We start from the raw sequence: 19,669 nt of genomic DNA on the forward strand, positions 1-19,669 counted from the left end.
AGTCTCATTCGAGTCTAGCCCTAAAAACAAGGTTGTATACCAAGGGGGTAATATGGTACAATAGAAAGGTGATGGGAGTCAGATTACTCTGTTCTGTCCTTAAATCACTGTGTCCTCTCTCTAGTGTTGTTTCCTAATCTGCAAAATGATGGGGTTGGATCAAATTAACAGAGGCCCATTATATCTGTTTTTATATTGTTTTGGAATTGTGGGCCTTGGTGAAATGTCAGAACCACCAAAAAGGCAAAAATAAGTAAAATCCACTTTGAGGTTGCATTAGATTCACGTGTTTCACTGCTACTTGTTCTAGAGTCAAGCCAGGAATCATAAGAAGTGAAAGATCATTTGACTCATGGCTTGCATCATTCATTAGCACAGGGCTCTGGCACAGGAAAGTGAGCAAACATAACTGGACTTTGTCTTCTTCTAGCTCTCACTTATGCAAGAGATTGTCTTACCTCTTCCGAGAATGGGGAAAAAAATAAATGCCAGAGTACAACTCACCCCTGGGCTATTCTTCTGAGACGTGTAAGCTGACAGATGCCTGACTCCTGATGGCTTAGCCTTGTGAGGCCCTTTGCTTTGGCCAGTAGCAAGCCTTCCTGGATTTGAGTGGTTTAAAAGCTGGAGAGGGCCTGACATGCTGGAGATAAAAGAAGTATGCAACAGATCTAGTAATGGTGAACCAAGGTGCTTCCAAGAGAAGTCTGCAGAGAGTGGTCAGGAAGAGATGCTGAGGTCTGCCCAGCATCAACAATGTCTTCAGGCAGATTCAACTTCAGATCCTTACAGTTTAGCCAGATCTCAGAAGGAGCTGCCCGCTGAACCTGTTGGTTGGAGACAAGGCAGATCTAGTTTCTAAATACAGTACCAAAACATCTTTTAAATTGTAACTGCTTGAAACAGGCTGCTGATACATATATATGTACTCATAACAATATACTTAAATGCTACTTGTGAATCATATCTTTAGACAACTGACTTGCAGTCTTCCTTCATTTTCAATTTCTGAATCTATCAGAAATGCTAACTATATCCCTCAAGATTCAGCCAAAAGATGAAGTCTAAAATGAGTTAATAATACAGCATGTGATAGCTCATAGCGCTTTCTGCTCCAGAACATAAAACGTAACTTCACATTATAATTTTTATATATTTTCCCAAGAACTCAGTACTGCCTTAAATTCATTTTCCCTACCCAGTTCAAATCCATATATTATCTTTCTTTTCAAAAATGAAAATGAAAGAAATAGAAGAAATAAGTCTTCCAAATTAATGCCCATATATTTTATTAAGCAATAAGATGGTAGTTTCTTTTTTAAGATCAGAGAAGGTATTCTAGGAGGGAAAAAAAAGTGGCATTTAGAAATTGTGCACTGGAGGGGTTACACGTAAGTGGGATATGTGTTTTCTTTGCTGATAGTATCTTCCAGAAAATGGAACAGTCCCAGAATGAGAGGAATTTTTATAAGAGGAGGAAAAAAATTAGCATAGTATGATTTGAATAGCATGGAACAGAAAGTATGAAGGCCTGGTTTTCTTTAGTAACCCTGGAGTCTACTTGGAAATTCCTTTATTAATTCATTCTACATTTATCGATATTGAAGACAATTATTAAAGTACAAATATCTCCAATGAAATTTTAGTCTCTTCCCTATTTTAATCATTTGATACTTAAAATCATAACTATATCAATTCCTTTTCTAAGAACCAAAGATGAGACTTAAAGAACAACTATTGAAGTTTTGGTGAATTGAAAAGGGAGGATAATGTTCTCCTCAGTTCTGGAGCAAGAACGATATTGGAAATAAGGTCTTCTTAAGAATCCTATCCTTTATTTTTATTTTTATTTTTATTTTTATTTCCTTACCATCTTATGAATCTTATGCTCTTTATTAAAAACAACTTATGAGTTTCACTCATACTGCCTCTAGGAAACAAGCTACTGTGTGGACTGAAGTATATACTCAGAAATATGAACTGATTCTGCAGTATCCCAATACTACCTCCTTCCTTGATTCATGCCAGGTGAGGGAATCTCTCTTCTCCTAATTTGAATAGTATATGATCTATACTTTTCTTTTGATTGTCATCTCATTCAACATTGTATTAGGTCAAAATCTTATCTCTCCTACATTAAAGGTATATTAAAAGCAGGATCTATTTCTAGTTTATCTTTATCATCCCATACTAGGTACAAAAAAACCCCCAAACTGAACAAGTAAAGAACCCAAAAGGAAAAACAGAACAAAACAAAACCAACAACACCCAACCATAACACAAAGTTAACTTATATAGGTGATAGTACTGCCCTCCCAAATTTACCTTTTAGAAATATAATAAAAATATATTAGGAGTCTAAAGTAAAAAGTAAAATACAGCAATACAACACAATTATTCTGTGACTTTAGTTTTGTACATAACTATTTTATTTTTTACACACTCATAAGATTTATCAGTATTTCACTTTAGAAAGATACAGGATGCTATGCTTCATTTAGTGGAAAGTAAAAACCGTAAATTTTTACCATATCAAGCACAAGAGAAAATTCCAAATCCAAGGTCAATTCCCAGAAGAAACCTGAATTGTCCAATATGAGTGGCTGCTCTGCACAATTTACCAGTAGAATGTTTGCACATCAAAGAAGCTGTTGCTAGGTGAACACATCACAAAGATCCAGGGAAGGGCAAAGGGGCTTCCCAAAGTGATACAGCAAGGCCTGAGGGTCTTTACTTCCCTAATTAATGAAGTAAAAACATGAAGAGGCTTCATCAAGCATTAGTGAACTTAACAATCTTTAGGAAAGTGATCCCACCAACAGTAAAGTTTCCAGCAAAAGTGAAGCTCGTATTTTGGGTCTGTCTTTTGTGAAATTCTTGGAATAGGTCAAATATTTGTACTTCAATACCTACACCTTATCAAGGGAGAAGTACTTAGAGAAGAGGAGAAAAATGATGATTCCATCTACTATTCCTAAAGCAAAAGATGATTTGTCTGAAAAACTGGCATCCTAATTCTAAGAAAGTACATCCCTATGTATTTTTGATACCAAAATCACCAGAACTATACTTCAAATATCATCTATTCTCGTGTTTCTCAATCTGCCCGCCCTTTAGAATCTCAAAGACAACTTCAAAAAATACACCATGACACTACCTCATCATGTTCTGATTTAATTAGTCTACAGTGTAGCCTAAGCATAAACATTTTTTAAAAGTTACACAGGTAATTCTAGTGTGACTTTAGGGTTGAGATGACTATCTTCATTTATATATGATAAAAATGAGGCAGGGAAAAAATAAGTGGTATTCTCAGGGATGAGAGTAATAGTTAACAACTAACCCAGGGAAATAAGAAATATTTTTTTTCTCTAAAATTAGATTTTAAAAATTACATCCCCAAGCAGCAGAAACACACTATAAACAAGCCCAGAAATGCCTTATAAATCTTACATTCCTATGAAAAAAGCAAAAGATAGTAAACAAGGATTTAAATAAAATCATTTTGGATAGTGAGAAGTGCTGTGAATAAAATAGGCTAATGTGATAGTAATGAGGAAGCAAGGGGGCAAATTTTGATAATGTAATCAAATGCCTGTTTTGAATATATTAACATAAATCATATTATACATTTTATTGGATAACCTGCCTTTATCATTTAACAATATGTGAAAGCTATCTTACAGTATATCTATAGATGCATATTTACTGTTCCTTTAACAACTGCATCCATCCTGATGGAGATTTTATTATTTTTTTACTATTGAAATTGATGCTGTTAGGAACATTTTGATACACATATCTTTGCGTATATGTGTAATTATTACTCTAGGATAAATTCCTAAAAGTGAAATCACAAGATCAAAGAATGTATACATTTAAGGTTTTGACAGATATTATCAAATAAACCTCAAAATTTTTGTGAAAATGGAACTTCTGCAGAAAGGACACACATTTTTTCAAGTAACTACCACTAAGAGCATTTGCATAAAAATATTTTGTCTATTCTTTGTGAAATGATCAGTTCTCAGTCTTTATCTTAATTGACCAATCTGCAATATATCTGATAGAATTAGTTACCCCTTTTCCCGTTAAACACTTTCTCACTTATCTTCTAAGGCTGCATGCTCTCAAAGTTTTTTTCTCATAACATACTGCCTCTTCTTGTCAATGCGCTATCCTGTTTGCTCATCTCCTTGAATTCTAAACACTGACGTGTCCTAGGGATCAGTCCTTGGTCCTCTCTCTACCTACACCTATAGCATACCGTTCGTGGGCTCTCATCTAACCTCTAATGGATTTAAACATCATATTTCTCATTTAAATGAATGTTACTTAGACATCTAGATGTCTAAGAGGCATCTAAAAACATTTAAAATCTTAATTCAACTCAGTAATGGCAAGTCCATCTTTCCAGTTGCTCAAACCAAATTCCTGTTTTCTTACTCTTACACCCTCATTTCCTTTCTTCATTCAGGTTTCTGTTCAAGTCAGATTCCCTAAAGAAGCCTTTCTTACTACATTTCTAAAACAGCACTCTCCTGCCCACCACCATTCCCCAAACTCTTTGCTAGCTATTTTTTTTAATGGTATGTCTCAATATCTAAAATTAGAGTACATATTTCTTTAATTGATCACTGATTCCCCCACCATAATACTAACGGAGGGTAGTAACTTTATTGGTTCACCCTGGTTTCTCTAGCACCTAGAGCAGGGTCTTTTGTTGTTGGCACAGTAGACACTCAATAACTATTTGCTCAATGAATGAATGAATTGTGCAGGTCAGACAGAGACCTAACAGTTGAAAACCAGGCTGTTGAGATGGTAAAAGCAATACATTTAGAGATGAAACATCCAGGTTTGGTCCCTTTCCCAGGCACAGCTATGCAGCTTTAGGCAAATTATCCTTCAAAGTCTATTCTTCTATCTGTAAATCGAGGTCTTCTTCCTCAGTAAACAAGACATAGTCAATACCTATCTGGTATTATAAGCCACAAAAGTGTCACCACCTATAACTTACTATGCACATGTTTCAATTTTCCTCTTAATTTCAGTTGTTCAGGTATGTGACTGTACATGTTCAGAGGTCCTTATATTTTTAAGTTATTATATAGTTAGCTCTCCCCATCTTCCCGATTCAACCAATTCTGGGCCAAATTTTTTTTAAAGCTCCAGAAAGTTCCAAAAAGCAAAACTTGAATTTGCTGTATACCAGTAACTATTTATATAGCATTTACATTGCATTAGTAATCTAAAGATGATTTAACTTGCACGGAAAGATGTGTTTAGGTTACATGTAAATATCACGCCATTTTTTATAACGGACTTCAGCATTCGCGGATTTTAGTACCTGCGGGGCGGTCCTGGAACCAATCAAACTTGCAAGACCAGTCCTCACAAACATCCGGGCTGCCTTCCTCCTCAGGTCCTGCTCCGCAAGCAAACATCCAATCTCACTTCTCCTCCGGAGTGGACGCCTACTGGGAGGAGTGTCCGCCCTCGTCGGTCACTAGGCATCCAGTTTATGTGAGCCCTGGGTCTGTTCTCCAGCACCAGATGTGGGGCACTCTGGCCAAAGCTAGACTTGGAAAGCTGACGGCCGTCTCCGCACTGGCCAACCCCCTGGTTACCCTAGACTCCGAGGGAGCCACGCAGTGCTCCAGCTCGGCGGGCCTGAAACTGTGCGCTGGGCTTCAACCATGGCCGAGCGTCAGATTCGCCTGAGATGATACAAAGTCAGGGGCTCCACCAGGACCCTCCGATTCAGCATGGGGGTGGGGGCCCCGACACACGTCTGAGGGCGCCCGGTAAGGGACGAGAACGCCCGGAGCCGCCGCACATCCGGCAGGTGTAACTCCTGGGGGCAGGCCGGCGCCCCACCAGGCTCCGCGCGCGGGAGCGGGGCCACGACTCTTCCGCACAGGCCCGCTCCTTCAGCCCGCGCCGGCCTCCCGCGCCCGGGAAACTGTTCTCCCGCGAGACCGCCCGCTCGGCTCCGCCCCCTGCGCCGCCACAAAACGGCTGGGGTCGAGGCCGGATTCCCTCTACAGCTGGTTCCCCGCCCTCACGAAGGCGCGTTCTGGGAAGGGTCCTTCCACCAGCCAATCATTTCCTCCATCCAATCTTCACCGAGTTTCCTCATCTTTCCGCGGCACTTCAGACCCCTCAGTCCTCCGCTCTTCGCTGCCCGAGGGCTTGCGTCTATTCAGATCGCTCACAGGCATTCTCGTCTGGGGGTGCGCAGGCGCAGTAGCGGCATCGTCCTGGGCGGTCGCAAAGCACGTGTGCTGGGCTGTCCCAGGCTGCAGAAGAGAGAGTCGAACCTCGATTTTTGGCGGTGTCCGTTGTGGGCAGCAGACTAATAAAGGTCATGGCGCCGGCGGAAATCCTGAACGGGAAGGTGATCTCAGCGTAAGCACCTGTCATTGCTGTTAGGGCGTGGTTGGGCTGCAGGCGAGGGCTCTGAGCAGGGTGTGCAGGCCCCCAGGCACCCACTTTTTGCAGGAGGGAGACTAGTAGCACAGAGTCAGGTCAGCCGGGTGGGGAGGAGGAACTTTGTCCTAAGCCCCCTGAAGAATGGTTCCCTGCAACTGAAGAAAGGGGGCTTGGGCACGATCTGCGTTTGCAGATTGATTGGGTGCCTGGTGGCTGTGCCCGTTGGCTTCTGTGCTTCTGGGACAAGCCCTCTTACTTGGCCCGACGACTGTGCCCCCAAAAGTGCAGCTGCTGACAATTTTCTGCCACAAGAAAGAATAGTTGCGGTTGCCTGCAGCATCACAGTCAGAACTCAGAAATGCAATTTACTCCCTTTCCCTGTAATTTGAAGGTGAGTAGACTGAAATAAGTGAGGTAACAAGACTTGACAAGGTTACAAGGCTGATTAGTGACAGAGGGTCTCCTTCCAGCCCATGCCTTTTCCCACTACACCAGAGACATCATTTGCTAAGTAGAACCCAATAAACGTTCCCTTTTCCCCTTCAGTTTTATGCTCCTCTAAATGCTATCTCCTTGTCCTATCTCTAGAGTTTCTTTCTAGTTTGGCTTTTGAGCCCTGACAACATTTTGTATTCCATTTGACTTCTGCCATTTCTACCCAATGGGAAATCTAAATGCTTCAGTAGTAGATGTGATTACCAGACTTAATTACCTGGAAGTAACACCTGGCTGCTTTTTGTTTGGGAGGTGACAAGTCTGGGGGGGAAGATGAAAGTAGAAGGGGGAAGGGTATATTTTGTGTGATCCTCTAGGAGGTTGCTCTTGGGACATTGGACCTCACCAGTTATTTAACAACAGCTGTAGCTGGCAACAGTAATTGCCCTATGAATCCCTAATTTTGTGAGTAGAGATCTTTGAGTGAGTTGTAGAGTCAGTGGTGGTGAAATCCACCTTGAGCCAAAATGTTTGTTTCCTGGAAGGTAGAGATGGTGGGGACAAAGAAGGTGAGGTATAAAAAAGATGGTGAATCTTTCACATTGGTGAGGAGGAACCCCAAATTTTTGGATTAGAAATCACAACATGGTTTTCTGCATATGGTTTGCTAAACTGCATTGTTTTTGCTTGACCTTTGTTTTTTGTTTGCTTATATTCAAACCGACTCCCTTAATCAGTGGCTTTTCTTGATAAAATCTTCCCTTTAGAAAGACTGGTTGTGAAGAGATAATTTAAGTTTGCTTCTTGCCAGCCTTCTGAGAATAGGTGCTCACTGGGTATGTTTTGGTTGAGTGGAGAGCAAGTTAAATATGTTTGTAAGCTCCATAAGGGTAAATAATATGTGCACTGTCTTGCTTGTGTCTATATCCAAAACACCTAGAAACCTTCTTTCTCTCCTTACTAGTTTTGTGGCATTAAGCAAATTAGCTTACCTTTCTATGCCAAAATTTTCTCAAATGTAAAATAAAGACAGTATCTAGGCCACTGAGTTGTTAGGAGAACTAAATGAGTTCTTGGCTGAGAAGCATTTAGAATTGTTCCTGGTACATAGTGTTTAATACATGTCAGCTGTTAATCGTAATTAGTTAATGTATACATAGGTGATTGATTTATCTTTTTGACAGTGATAGTTGCCTTGAGATCATTTCAGTAGTTCTCAACACATTACCTGCACGTTAAAATCACTTAGCTTTTTGTGGTTTTTTAATTTATTTTTATTTAAACATGAATACGTGCAAAAAAAGTGCACCTATCATAAGTGTTCAGCTTAATGAATTTTTCACTACTGAATTTACCTGATTAGCACCCAGATTCAGGAAATGGCATTGTTGGCGCTCCAGAAGCCCTTCCTTCACTCTCATCCAGTCACCACCCCAATCCAACAAAGATAATCACTGTCCTGACTTCCAACACTGTAGACGAGTGTTGCTTCTTTTGAACTTTATGTAAAAGACTTCATACAGTATGAAGTCTTCTGTCTGGCTTCTTTAAGTCAACATTGTGTTTCTGGAATTATTTCACGTTGCATGTAGTGTAGCTCATTTACTCTCATAGCTGTTTTGTATGCTATGTGAATATACCACTACTTACCTGTGGACATTTGGTTTCTAGTTTTTGATGAATATGAATAGTGCTGCTATGAGCATTCTTTTAAATGTCTTTTGGTGGGACATATACACATTTCTGTTGGTTACACCCCTAAGAGTAGAATTGTGGAGTAACAGGCGATATATATATCTGTATCTATATCTGTCTCAATAGTTAAATATAGATACAGATAGACAGAGAGAGAGAGACTGACAGAGGCAGTTTTGGTAGAAATTGCCAATCTTTTCCAAGGTAGTTTTACTAATTTATAGAAAGCATTCATGCTTGGTGCCCACACCAGGCTGATTTAATTGGAATTGCCAGCAATAAGCCACTGGACTCAGTATTTTTTAAATCTTTTAAAAGCTCATTCTGTGATTCTAATGTGTCTTGAAGGTTGAGAACCACTTAGCTAAAGTCTTAAATCTAAGTCCAAGTTTCATCATTGAAGAACAGTATGGGATTGATTTGGCAGCAGCTTTGAAAGCATTCTCTGGAAAAGACTGTTCCAGGTACTAGAAAGGTTCCTCTCCCTGGGCTGCTCAGAATTAACATAGCTGAGCTTTTACATTGCCCGGGGGGTTGAGCAAGCAGTTCATTTTTACTAACACAGTTCTTCAGGGTGCATTAAGGCTAAAGCCTATTTGTGCTTACAGAAGATTTTTCATATAAAGTGGCTCTGAGACTGCCACACCTTGGCACCTTGACCTTCATGAAGAGCTTGAATCCAGGAGCAGGTAGAGCTCACAATTCCTCAGAGATGGGGAGCTCTGGAGGAGGGACCACCTGCTTGATTCTTGGAGTAGTGCAGTCACCCACCTCCTTTTGCTGGGGCTGCTGCAGGCAGCTGACCTTTGACCATGGCCCTGGGGGAACCCTGGACAAAAACGTGGTTCATACAGTTGAGCAGTTTAGGCTGCAGCTGGAGGCTCTGGGCAGGATGTCTCTATCTTTCCTCTTTTAATAGCTCAAGTACACTTTAGAAAGAAAAGGTGAACGAACTTCTTGACATTATAGCCAGGGATGCTGGAGTCTGAGGAAAGGGTCCCTCATTCCCCAAGTTTGCAGGTCAGCTTCCTTGGTTGCCACCAACTGTTGGGTCTCTTGGGGAACAAATTTGCAAGCCTTGAAGTGTCCTGGGCAGTTTCTTGCCTGATGTAGTACTTGAGTTGTAAAAATTTCTTCCTTGGAGGGAAGAAGTGTGGGGCAGGTCAGGAGTTCCACAGTCAGAATTTCTTCAAAATCTGTTCCACTCCCCATCCCAAGGAGGAATCCCACAGCTGAGGAAATAGTTGAGGCAAGAAAAGTGATGTGGGGAGGGGAGGAGATAGCTTAGTGGTAGAGTATGTGCCTAGCATGCATGAGGTCCTGGGTTCAATCCCCGGTTCCTCCACCAAAAAATTAATAAATAAATAGATAAGCCTAATTACTACCATCCCCCTGCAAAAAAAAAAATGATGTGATTTGGCCAAAGGTTACTTAGCTGGTTAATGGCAGAGGCTCAATTAGAACCAAGGTCTTCACCCAGTACATGGTGTTTCTTATTCCATCAGGCACTTCCTACTTTTGCTAAAAGGAATTTCGTAAACTAATTTTTTTCCTTACAACAGTGTTCCTCTCTTTGTTATGCTTCCCACTCTCCTGAGAAGGCTGTCCCCAACTTTTGTTTAATTTTATTATACTCCCTTTATACCTTCCTGGTAGCCAGGAATAGACAAAGTCCATCATTCCAGATTCCTTCTGGGCTTTTTCCCTGTGGGAAATCTGGATCTAGTTGCCAAATTTTGTCCCTTTGGAAGGAACACTTCCATTTGTTCCTTAGGGGAGTTCCAAGATTGTAACCTGGATTTGAAAACTGGGAAGGATCTGAGGATTAGGGACAAGTGTGTCTTTTGGGATATTTATTCACTTAATAAATTTCTGTGTGTCTTCTCTATGCCAGGCTCTCTTCAAAGCCACTAGACTCTTAACAGTCAACAAAATAGATCATGTCCCTACCCTCCTGGAATTTGTGTCCTAATGGGTAGAGACAGATGACAGATTCGATGAAATAGAATGTAAGGTAGTGAGAGGTGCAAAAAAGAAAACCAGAGCAGGAAAGAGGGACAGATTTCTGAGACATGGGGGTTGTAATTTTGAATATGGGAGTTAAGCTCATACTCATTGTAAAAAGCACAGTTTTGAAGGAAGTGGGGCCATGAGCCGGCCAATGTTATGGGGTGGGGAAGCCTGCCAATGTTATGGTTCCTAGCCAAAAACAACAGCACGTGCCATGGACCTTTGACCTCACAAGTTATTAAACTACTGCCCTGGGATCAGCCATGATGGCCTCGGAAAAGCTGGAGTGAGTAGAGGAGTGAGTGAAAGTCACGGACGTTGGGGCTGAGAGCCCTCCCTGACTCAATGGAGGTGCTTCTCAAGAGATAATAGAAAGGGGTGGGAAGTAGTGTCAGAAGAACCACCCTGATTTGGCGTTTAGACTACAAACCACAATTCTTGCCTATGTGTGCTTTTCAAAGTGGAGCCGACAAAATTCTGTATGGTTTGTTTGACCTTTCCTTCTGTTAGCTTGCTAGAGTTGAGCCTGCCATGGGTGGCATTTTTCTTGATCAAGTCTTCTTTCTAGAAAGACTGCTTGAGAAGAGACAGATGGTTTACTACTTGTCAGGCCGCTGAGAGAAGGTGCTCTGAGTCGTGGGTTGAGCAGAGTGAGTTAGGTATGTTTGTAACGCACTTCCCTCTGGGTGGGATCCCTGGAGCTGGACATCATGCTGCTCCCTCCTCTGAGGCAACCTAGTTTACCTCCTTGTGCCTTAGTTTCCTCAGCCATATGTTGGGCAACTAATTCATAAGTTTGTTAAAAATTAAACAAGTCATTACTCATAAAGCATTTAAAGCAGGCCCTGGCACATGGTTGAGTTTTAATAAATTGATGCTTAGAAAATACCTGTTGAAAAACAAGTGATGTTTGTGTCTATCCCAGCTGTATCTTTGGTGGCTGTCTTATAATCTTGAGCCGTAAAATTAGAATGTAACCAGCTGTTCAAAGATAAAAATGGAACCATGACTATATGCTTAGCTACAGAGCTAGAACTATTTTCTATAAAAAGAGTCTGCTCACCACAGTGAAGTCGATAAGCTTTCATCTTGTCCTGGAAGTAAAGTACCTGTAGGCCTTTTTGTGCTTAAAAAGATTTGCCTCTAATGAGCTCCAAAGTGCAGGCCTTTCTGAAGTTCTATGGAAGCTTAACTGTCAAAGCTAGCTGGATTCTGGGAGTTTGTGTAGGAGAGCAAGTGGGAGTTCCTGAGAGGTGGGACCTTCTGCTCAGCCTTAAACAGGCCACCCAGCCAGGCTGTTGGGAGTGTTGTAGCTGGACTTGTAGAGACTGGACTGGCAACCAACTACCCTGGTCATGGCACTGGCAAGAATTCTGACTAGGGATATGGTCCAAGAGCAAGTGTCCATCCTCGTTTATCAGGAGGGTGGGGATCAGGCAGTTAGGGATTTGGACAGTGGGGCTTTGAGTCCGAGTGTGTGGTCCCCTGTTATATCCCCACGTACATGAAGAATCCTCTGGGAAAAGGGATATCAGGCTGGCCTAGCACAGAAGAGGGTCCCTGGAGCTGAGGGAAAAGGCTCCCCTCTCCTCCAGTTGACTCTCCAAGTGGAGACCCTAGTTTTCCATACTCTTTCCACTTTCCCCTTGGATGATGATCCAGAGGCCTGCTTGGGATTTAGGACCATAGTCTGCTCTGATGGGCAGATCTGTGGTTAGATAGTCCTGAAATAGGCTAATTTGGGGTGTTGGGCCTTTTCTTACAGATCTTCAGACTTGGGGCCATCTTGTCATGTCTCATAACTTGCTGAAGATTACAGAATGATAGCCTGGAGGCCATATGCTTTGTTGGGCTTACAGAGTTATTTTTAAGAATTAGATTACTTCTCAGCACATTAATATGGGTAATTACACATAAGAATCTAGACGCCTGAGTTTTTGAAAGGGCATGGAAAGTTTAGCAACACTGTGCTGTCTGTTCTTAGTGTTACCAATTTGTCGGATCCGAGTAGAAACTGCCCCTACTTCCATGAGTGGGTAGGAAGGTGGGACCACATTGTTCAGGCATCCTACCACACCTGGTGTGTGCACCTGGGCTCTGACAGTACTTTTCTCTGTGTGACCTTTCTCTAATGCTAATGCACTTTAAATCTGTTTTTTAAATCCTGCATTTTATGAAGCCTTTCTCCACCAATTCAACCTAGTTCCCAGCTCCATTTGTTCCATCCTGATCAGTAGTTCTCATACAGGGGCAGTTTTACCCCTTCTTCCACCCCAGCCACATTTGGACATGCCTGGAGACATATTTTTGATTGTCAGATGAGGAGTGGCTGTGTGCTGGTGGCATCTAGAAGCTACAATGGACAGGACAGCCCCCCAGAACAAAGAATTGTCTGGCCCAAATTTCAGTAGTGTTAAGATCAATAAACCCTGATCTAGAAGCCTAAAAAGCATTTATTGTATTTTTGGGTATATGGATTAATGAAGACTTTTACACTCTGTGGGAATTGGGGGGTTCATTAGAATTGCATGCCTTTTGGCTGTTTGCATGTCATAAATATTGGACAATTTACCTTTCACTTCTTAGGTCTTTGAGAGAGTTTGAGAGAATTGGATGGAAGAATTTTACATTACAAATTTTTTCATTGGAGCATAAAATAGATTCACATTAAGCATTAAGCTTCAAATATTTGAGATACCTGTCAAGTTTAGTAAATATTTGTATTAAATTGTAATAATTCTTATTTAAGTATTTTATCCTGAAACATAATAAAAGAAAATACTGATATTGGTTAATCTGTATACTTTATAATGTAGCTTTTGCTGTCATACTACATATCAGTGAAAACTGTTTCAACAAGAAGGTACTTTGGTCTTTTAATTTGACGTAACTGACTAGGAAGTTGAAAAACATGCCTTTCTTGGAACACTAGGTGGCCTCAATTGTTTTTACAAGGAACTACATGTTAAGTTTTTCAAAAAATTTGAAGTAGTTTTTAGCAGTATAAGAGTTGTAATGGAAAATGAAATAAAACAGCAAGTGAACAAAATGAAAATAAAGCAAATGAAATAAGACATTTGCGGTGTAACTGCATTGTTAATATCTTATGACAGTAACCTCCTCGGGGGGGAAGAAAGAAATGTGTGTCCTTGTTTAGAATAGCCCTGCATGTTGAGGATGAATGTCCTCACTTTCTCCTCAGTTACTGGAAGTATATTCTGTGGACCTTTAAAGATCATTTGCAAATTCCTATAAACTTGTGCTACATTTCCTTGATTGTTGACTGGGCAGCTTTATTTTCGGGATTTAGATTTCTTAGCCATGTAGCTAAATACCCTTTACTCCTTCTGCTACCCATAGCTTCTTGTTGAAATGTCCTTGTTAGGTTATATTTAGCAATGATTTTTTTCTCAGTCATAAAATGTCCACAATTTGATAATGAGCCATTGTGTGAAACAGAATGAGTTGGAATGTGTAATGGAAATTTTCAGGAATAATTGTACAAGACTTGGGGCAAGGGATCTGGGTGACTGTTGAGGGACATTAGGCTCTGACTAGGACTCTTCAAGGGTATTACAGTTCTCTGGGGATGTACACCTTTGACTTTTATTGACTAGGCTCTTTGATGACTGTGTAGGGGAAGTCAACTTGGAGAAAACTAGATCGTAATGTAAATGATCTTACCCACAGAGATTCAAACACATTTTGACAGATTGAACCATAAATGATTTCAACCTTGATTTTTGCCCCTCGGAAAGAAAAGATAACTCGAAACATTGCATTTTATTGGCCAGTAGCAGGGTTTCTCAACCTTGGGTGCTATTAACATTTGAGCTGGATAATTCTTTGTTGTGAGGGGCTATCCTCTGCATTGTAGGATATTTAACTGCATCCCTAGCCTCTACCCACTAGATGCCAGTAGTAACTCTGTTAAAACTATATCTGTGTCTGTTCATATTTAATTGGCTATGACATTTTACTAGTATCTGTCCATTAGGATCAGCGAGTCTTCATTGGTTTACTGCTACTTTGTCTTGCTGTATTCATTGGCACTCTAGTTCTGATTTCTACTGTGTCGAGATTGAGATATGTCTTCCCTTAGATTTTAGTGAATGTTGATGGAAGATGGTGTGACTGGCATGTGTAGTTCTATTCAGGGATCAGGGATGTTTCTCCATATGCCTATTTCTGCCTCACCTTACCCCCAGAATCTTCACCAGGATGGTATAACTCACAGGACCATGGATGGAAATGGGAGGCATCTGCAACTAAGTTTCTGTTGATTTAGGAGGTTTCAGTGATTTTAAAGTTCTTCTACTATAGCATTTAAACTTTGGAAATGAGCTATAAAAATTAAAGTGCTTCCTACCATTTAATTCATCACAGCTCTATGACCCTAAAATAGACAGACAACAGGGGAAATGTTAACTTTTCTCTCCACATTCTTCTTTTATAGTTTCTTCAACTTCAACCATACCTGACACTTGGCTTCCAATATTCCACTTTTCATTTTAAGTTGCCTCACTTAGTGACCAACCAAGAAAACCAGGCAGGAAAAAAATTTAAGGAACTTATGGAGACCTAATTACAACTGCCTTGATTTTTTTTTTCTCACCAGGGCAGAAAATTTTCCACCTGTTGCTTTAGTACTCTGGGCTGTCTAGCTCTTGCTGATTATGGTTTGCGTACATTTTTAAATATCTCGTTGTTGTTCTGCTCCTGTCCCATAAAGAGATCGAAGTGTTAGCTTTTAAACAGATCTTTGTAGTTGGAAGAATATCCCTGCTAATGCAACTTTAAAGCAATCCTGCTTCTTAGAAGAAGTTGAAAGGAGTTGGTGTAACTGATCTCAAGCTATAATCTATTTTAGGAATAAAAATGCACACTTAGACTCGTTTAAATTATAGCATAGAAAATACAGAACATTTTGTTCTTTGCTCTTACCTATTGGGCTGAAACATTTTCCACCTGTAGCACCTTGTAGAACTGGATTCCCAATGCTTGCTACCTGCTGGGTGTAAGTATTACTTTTACTTCTCTCTAGATGCCCTTCCTCGGGCATGCCTACTTGTTCTAGAATCCTTGTAAGATTTGGTAAATAAATTCACTGTATCAGTATGAAATCAGCTCTGTCCCTACAGTAATTGTAGTCGGTCTTTCCAGCTCCATTTCCCAACCCTAAAAACCTCAGAATCATCTGTAGCCCCAACATTCCCTGTGTTTCATGTTTAGTATATTGGGAATCCATCCACTTCTTGCCAGCTTACCACTGATACCGTGACCCAAGCCACCATCACCTCTGGTCTGGATTTTTGCAACTGCAGTAACTTCCCCCTACGGTCTGTTCCCAATTCAGCCGCCAGAATAATCCTTTAAAAATGTGAGTCCGATCATGTCAGCCCTGTTCAAGACCCTCTAATGGGTTCCCATCACATTCAGAATAAATGACAATCTACCTCATCCGGTAACTGATCCCCCTTGGACCTCATTCACCCTCTCAGGACCTTTGCACTCGCTGTTCTTTCTGCTAGTTGGCCCTGGGGAAGCCACCTCATTGCTTTGAGCCTGTGTCTGCATCTGTGAGCAGGAATAAGAAAGCTTCTCCTCCCTTGCCTACCTCACAGGGTTACTGAGAACTTCAGATGTGTTTTATCTGTTCTTACTGTTGGTTGTTGTCCCATGTTGCACTAGGAATGGTTGTTTTTTATACACACCCTCGTCCCCACCATGGGTTTTCTTTGGGTTGGGGACAGCCGGTAGAAACCTTTGCCTAGCCCTTTGTGTTAATATAATGGTTGGAGGGAAAGGAGGGGAGAGAGTGGAGTCTGGAAACTTGGCTCCTGGGAGAGGCCTTCTGCAGCTACCCAGGCACCATTTCTGATTGTCAAGCAGGGGAAACTGTTCAGGCTGGAACAGCTGGGGAGTTTCAGTGGCAGCTTAGTGAAAACTTGGCAGCTCTAGTATTTCCTATTATCTTCTGTCAGAGCAGAACTGTGACCTTTGTTCAGGTCAAAGCCCAGTAAAAGAAAATCCAACGGTCAATTAATTCTTTTGAACTATGTGATTTATAGAATATTGACTTGAGAAAACAAGTTAGTAGTTAGTTAAATTCTGAAGTCTGTGGTGTGACTTCTCGCATCATTCAACATTCTTACCATATCGTAGGGTAATCCAAATAGTGTCTTTCTTGTGACTCCTGAGCCTTTTTATGCCAGATATTTGTCAAGAGAATTGGGGAAGGGAGTAACCAAATTAGAATGAGGGAAGAGATGCTTGCTAATGCCAGGTATATTTGTGTGTCAAGTGTGGTTAAGATGCAGATAGACAAATGGCAAAACTGGTCCTTCCAGGAGAGACAGATCTTGTTCGAGTTTATGACTGTATCACAACTGGACAAGGTTGAACTGTTTTGAATATTTACTTATGGATATGGTGTAATTTACTTGATGTCCTATTGAATTGTTAAGAAATGTGTTAGTAAACTGATGTATCTTTGTTTCACAAGAAGTTATACTTTCAACTTTGGGTAAGGAAAATTCTTTTGTAAATTAGGATATAATTTGTAAATTCATATTGAAATCAGAGTGAGAGTCATTGATTTATTGCTCAGCCTTATATGGATACCATGTGTTTGTCTTACTAGGTAGAGTAGGTTGAGCAGAAGGTGTGAGCTTGAGTTTTTTCCTGCCAACTTTTTTCGAACAGCACCTGGAGAGTGGAAATGCTGAAAAAGACAAGGGTTAGATGCCTTCCAGAAGTGCTGGTCCAGGTTTTTATTTGTTCACTGTATGATTTTGAATACTGTCAACTAATATGTTTAAAACTAACTGTCCCATACCCCATGGCCCAGTCAGTGTCAACAGCAGTTAGATCCATATCTTCTTGAAGCCTAGAAAATTGTTGGGCGCTACAAGGAGCATCTTATGCCAGATAACGTCTGTCCAGTGAAGGTGCTTTTAATTTGAAAGAGGAATACATCCAGTAACACACATCGCTTATTTGTAGCTTGAAATATTAAGTGTTAACTCCAATCTTTTCCCTTTTCTCTAGACAAATAAGGGAGAAACTGAAGAACCAAATCACTCAGATGAAGGAGCAAGTACCTGGTTTCTCACCAGGTCTGGCAATTTTACAGGTATTGTGATAGTGTATTTCCACTAGTCCCTTCCTTTGTCAATCTCAGTAGCTCTGAAGACCACAGGCACCTCAGACCTCTCCCTCTGCCGCAGACCTTTGCAGCTTCTCTTTGAGGCTCCTCCAGCCCAACTTCTCCACGCTGGTGTGCCCCGGCCCTCTGCCGTTCTCTGTGGGGACCCTTTCCTGAGTCCTGTGTCTCTTCAGAGTTTGTTCTCAGGCCCCCTTTACACTCTTAGAAACTTAAGACCTTAGAGAGCCCTTGTTTATATGGCTTTATCCATTGACATTTACTGTATTAGAAATTAAAACTAAGAAGTCTTAAAATATTTATACATTTTAAAATGCCAATAGTAAGCTCATTATACGTTAGCGTAAGTAACATTTTTATGAAAAACTTTTAGAAAACAAAATTGAGTGAGAAGAGAGGCGTTGTTTTACATTTTGCAAAACCCTTAACTGTCTGGCTTAGTAGAAGATAGCTAGGTTCCCATCCACTTTTGTGTTCAACCTCTTGCTATGCTGGCTTGATTGAAATATATGAAGAAAATCTGACCTTCTACAGATGTATGGTTGTAAAAGAAAGAGTTCTTTTAATAGTCTTCCCAGATAATTTTCTTTTAATACTACAGGGCTCAGTAAGTCATGTTTTTAAAGAATAGTTGCAATGTGGCATCTGAAACCATATCAGTGAACTTTCATACTTTGTTAAGTCAAAATCCTGTTTTATGTTGCTATTTGAATGGATATTTACCTGTTTGTGGTTTTGTTGTCTTTTGTCTTTCATGCCTCATTTGGAATAATTCACTGAATTATGCAGATCCTACGAATGTTAACATGTTTCATTATGCAATATTTTAAAAACCATAATCATTAATATTCCCAATGATCTCGTCAGAAAAGTAAGTATTGAGAAGTTGTCAAGCTCACGGGAGTAGATAAAAGACTCCAGTTTTTGCTGGAAAGCTTGAATTTTACCATTGGCAACAAATACTGTTAGTTATTTTCCTTGAAGTAGCAGACTGACTTTGTCCAATTTTGAGAAAATATTTGCCAAATTTTCAAGCCCAAATAATCATTGTTTGTCAGTTGTTCTTTCAAGTAAAGATGGTGTTCCATTGAAAAATTGGCTAGTTTGGCTTGCAGGATGTCAATACAGTTAAAAAAGCAGATGACATTGTAGTATTGTGGTGGCACTCACAGATCTTCTCACAGGGTCTTGGGTTTTCCCCAAGAGTGTGTGAACCATGCTTGGGGAACCTTTTGCCCTAGGCGATTTAATTTGGCCCCAAATATCAGCTGTAGGTTAGGAACTTATAAACCTGGATCTCTTCTGAGTTCCAGACTTTTGGTTTCTAGGACATCACTCCCTTCTCTTATCTCCTTTGTTTGTTGTTGGCCATCTTCCTGATACCTAAACCATTTGAGTGCCTCAAGGCTCAGCCCTCAGACCTCTTTTCCACCTTATTCTTTCCCTAAGTGAGCTTACCCAGTCCCGCAGCTACATGGGACAATAATTCCTAACTTAGGCCTCTATCCAGAGTTTCTTCCAAGAGCTCCAGATTCACCCAGTATAGGAGGCAGTAAAGAGTGTTAATATGTGTCATGTGAACAAATGTACAAATGAATGTTTGAAGAGTTGATTGGGAAGTTAGGAAAGTGATAGCTTGCATTTGAAATTCCCTTTAGAAATACCTGCTTCCTCACTTTTTGTTTCTCTCTGTATGTATGTCTCTACATAATCCCTTGCTAAGTTTCTGTTCCATGTTCATCAAGAATTTCAGAGTGAATAGTACTTAAATATTTTCTCTTCCTTGCTACTCATGACCTACAGGGCCTTAGCTGAGAAGAAAAGCACAGAAGGCCTGTTGTTCTGCCTGGTGTGGTCTCTGCTGTGCTGGATTTTCCTTTTCTGGCAAATTACTAAGAATCAAAGGTGTATGTTGTGGGTGTACACTTG

At 40.6% G+C, this 19,669-nt stretch overlaps 2 protein-coding genes across 6 annotated transcripts in view; one reads left to right on the top strand and one right to left on the bottom strand.

Moving 5' to 3' along the window:
• LOC102506873 (coiled-coil domain-containing protein 170-like) overlaps positions 1-5,564 on the bottom strand; it is a 36,155-nt gene extending 30,591 nt beyond the window's left edge. The window contains exons 1-3 of one of the 4 annotated variants that reach the window (XM_032482167.1): positions 5,351-5,564; positions 2,529-2,738; positions 505-827 (exon numbers count right to left, since the gene is read on the bottom strand). In XM_032482167.1, the coding sequence (XP_032338058.1) occupies positions 505-642 (138 nt within the window). In that variant the 5' untranslated portion in view covers positions 643-827; positions 2,529-2,738; positions 5,351-5,564. Of the gene's footprint in view, positions 1-504; positions 828-2,528 lie in introns of all 4 variants that reach the window. The other 3 variants (XR_004320744.1, XM_032482166.1, XM_032482168.1) reach the window with 3 other exon arrangements.
• Positions 5,565-6,278: 714 nt separating this feature from the next.
• Positions 6,279-19,669, top strand: part of MTHFD1 (methylenetetrahydrofolate dehydrogenase, cyclohydrolase and formyltetrahydrofolate synthetase 1) — a 51,562-nt gene continuing 38,171 nt past the window's right edge. Inside the window, exons 1-2 of one of the 2 annotated variants that reach the window (XM_006177756.3) lie at positions 6,279-6,411; positions 17,626-17,710. In XM_006177756.3, the coding sequence (XP_006177818.1) occupies positions 6,371-6,411; positions 17,626-17,710 (126 nt within the window). In that variant the 5' untranslated portion in view covers positions 6,279-6,370. The remainder of the gene's footprint in view (positions 6,412-17,625; positions 17,711-19,669) is intronic. The other variant, XM_014553281.2, reaches the window with a different exon arrangement.

This window comes from Camelus ferus, chromosome 6 (assembly GCF_009834535.1).
Source record: "Camelus ferus isolate YT-003-E chromosome 6, BCGSAC_Cfer_1.0, whole genome shotgun sequence".
NCBI lineage: Eukaryota > Metazoa > Chordata > Mammalia > Artiodactyla > Camelidae > Camelus > Camelus ferus.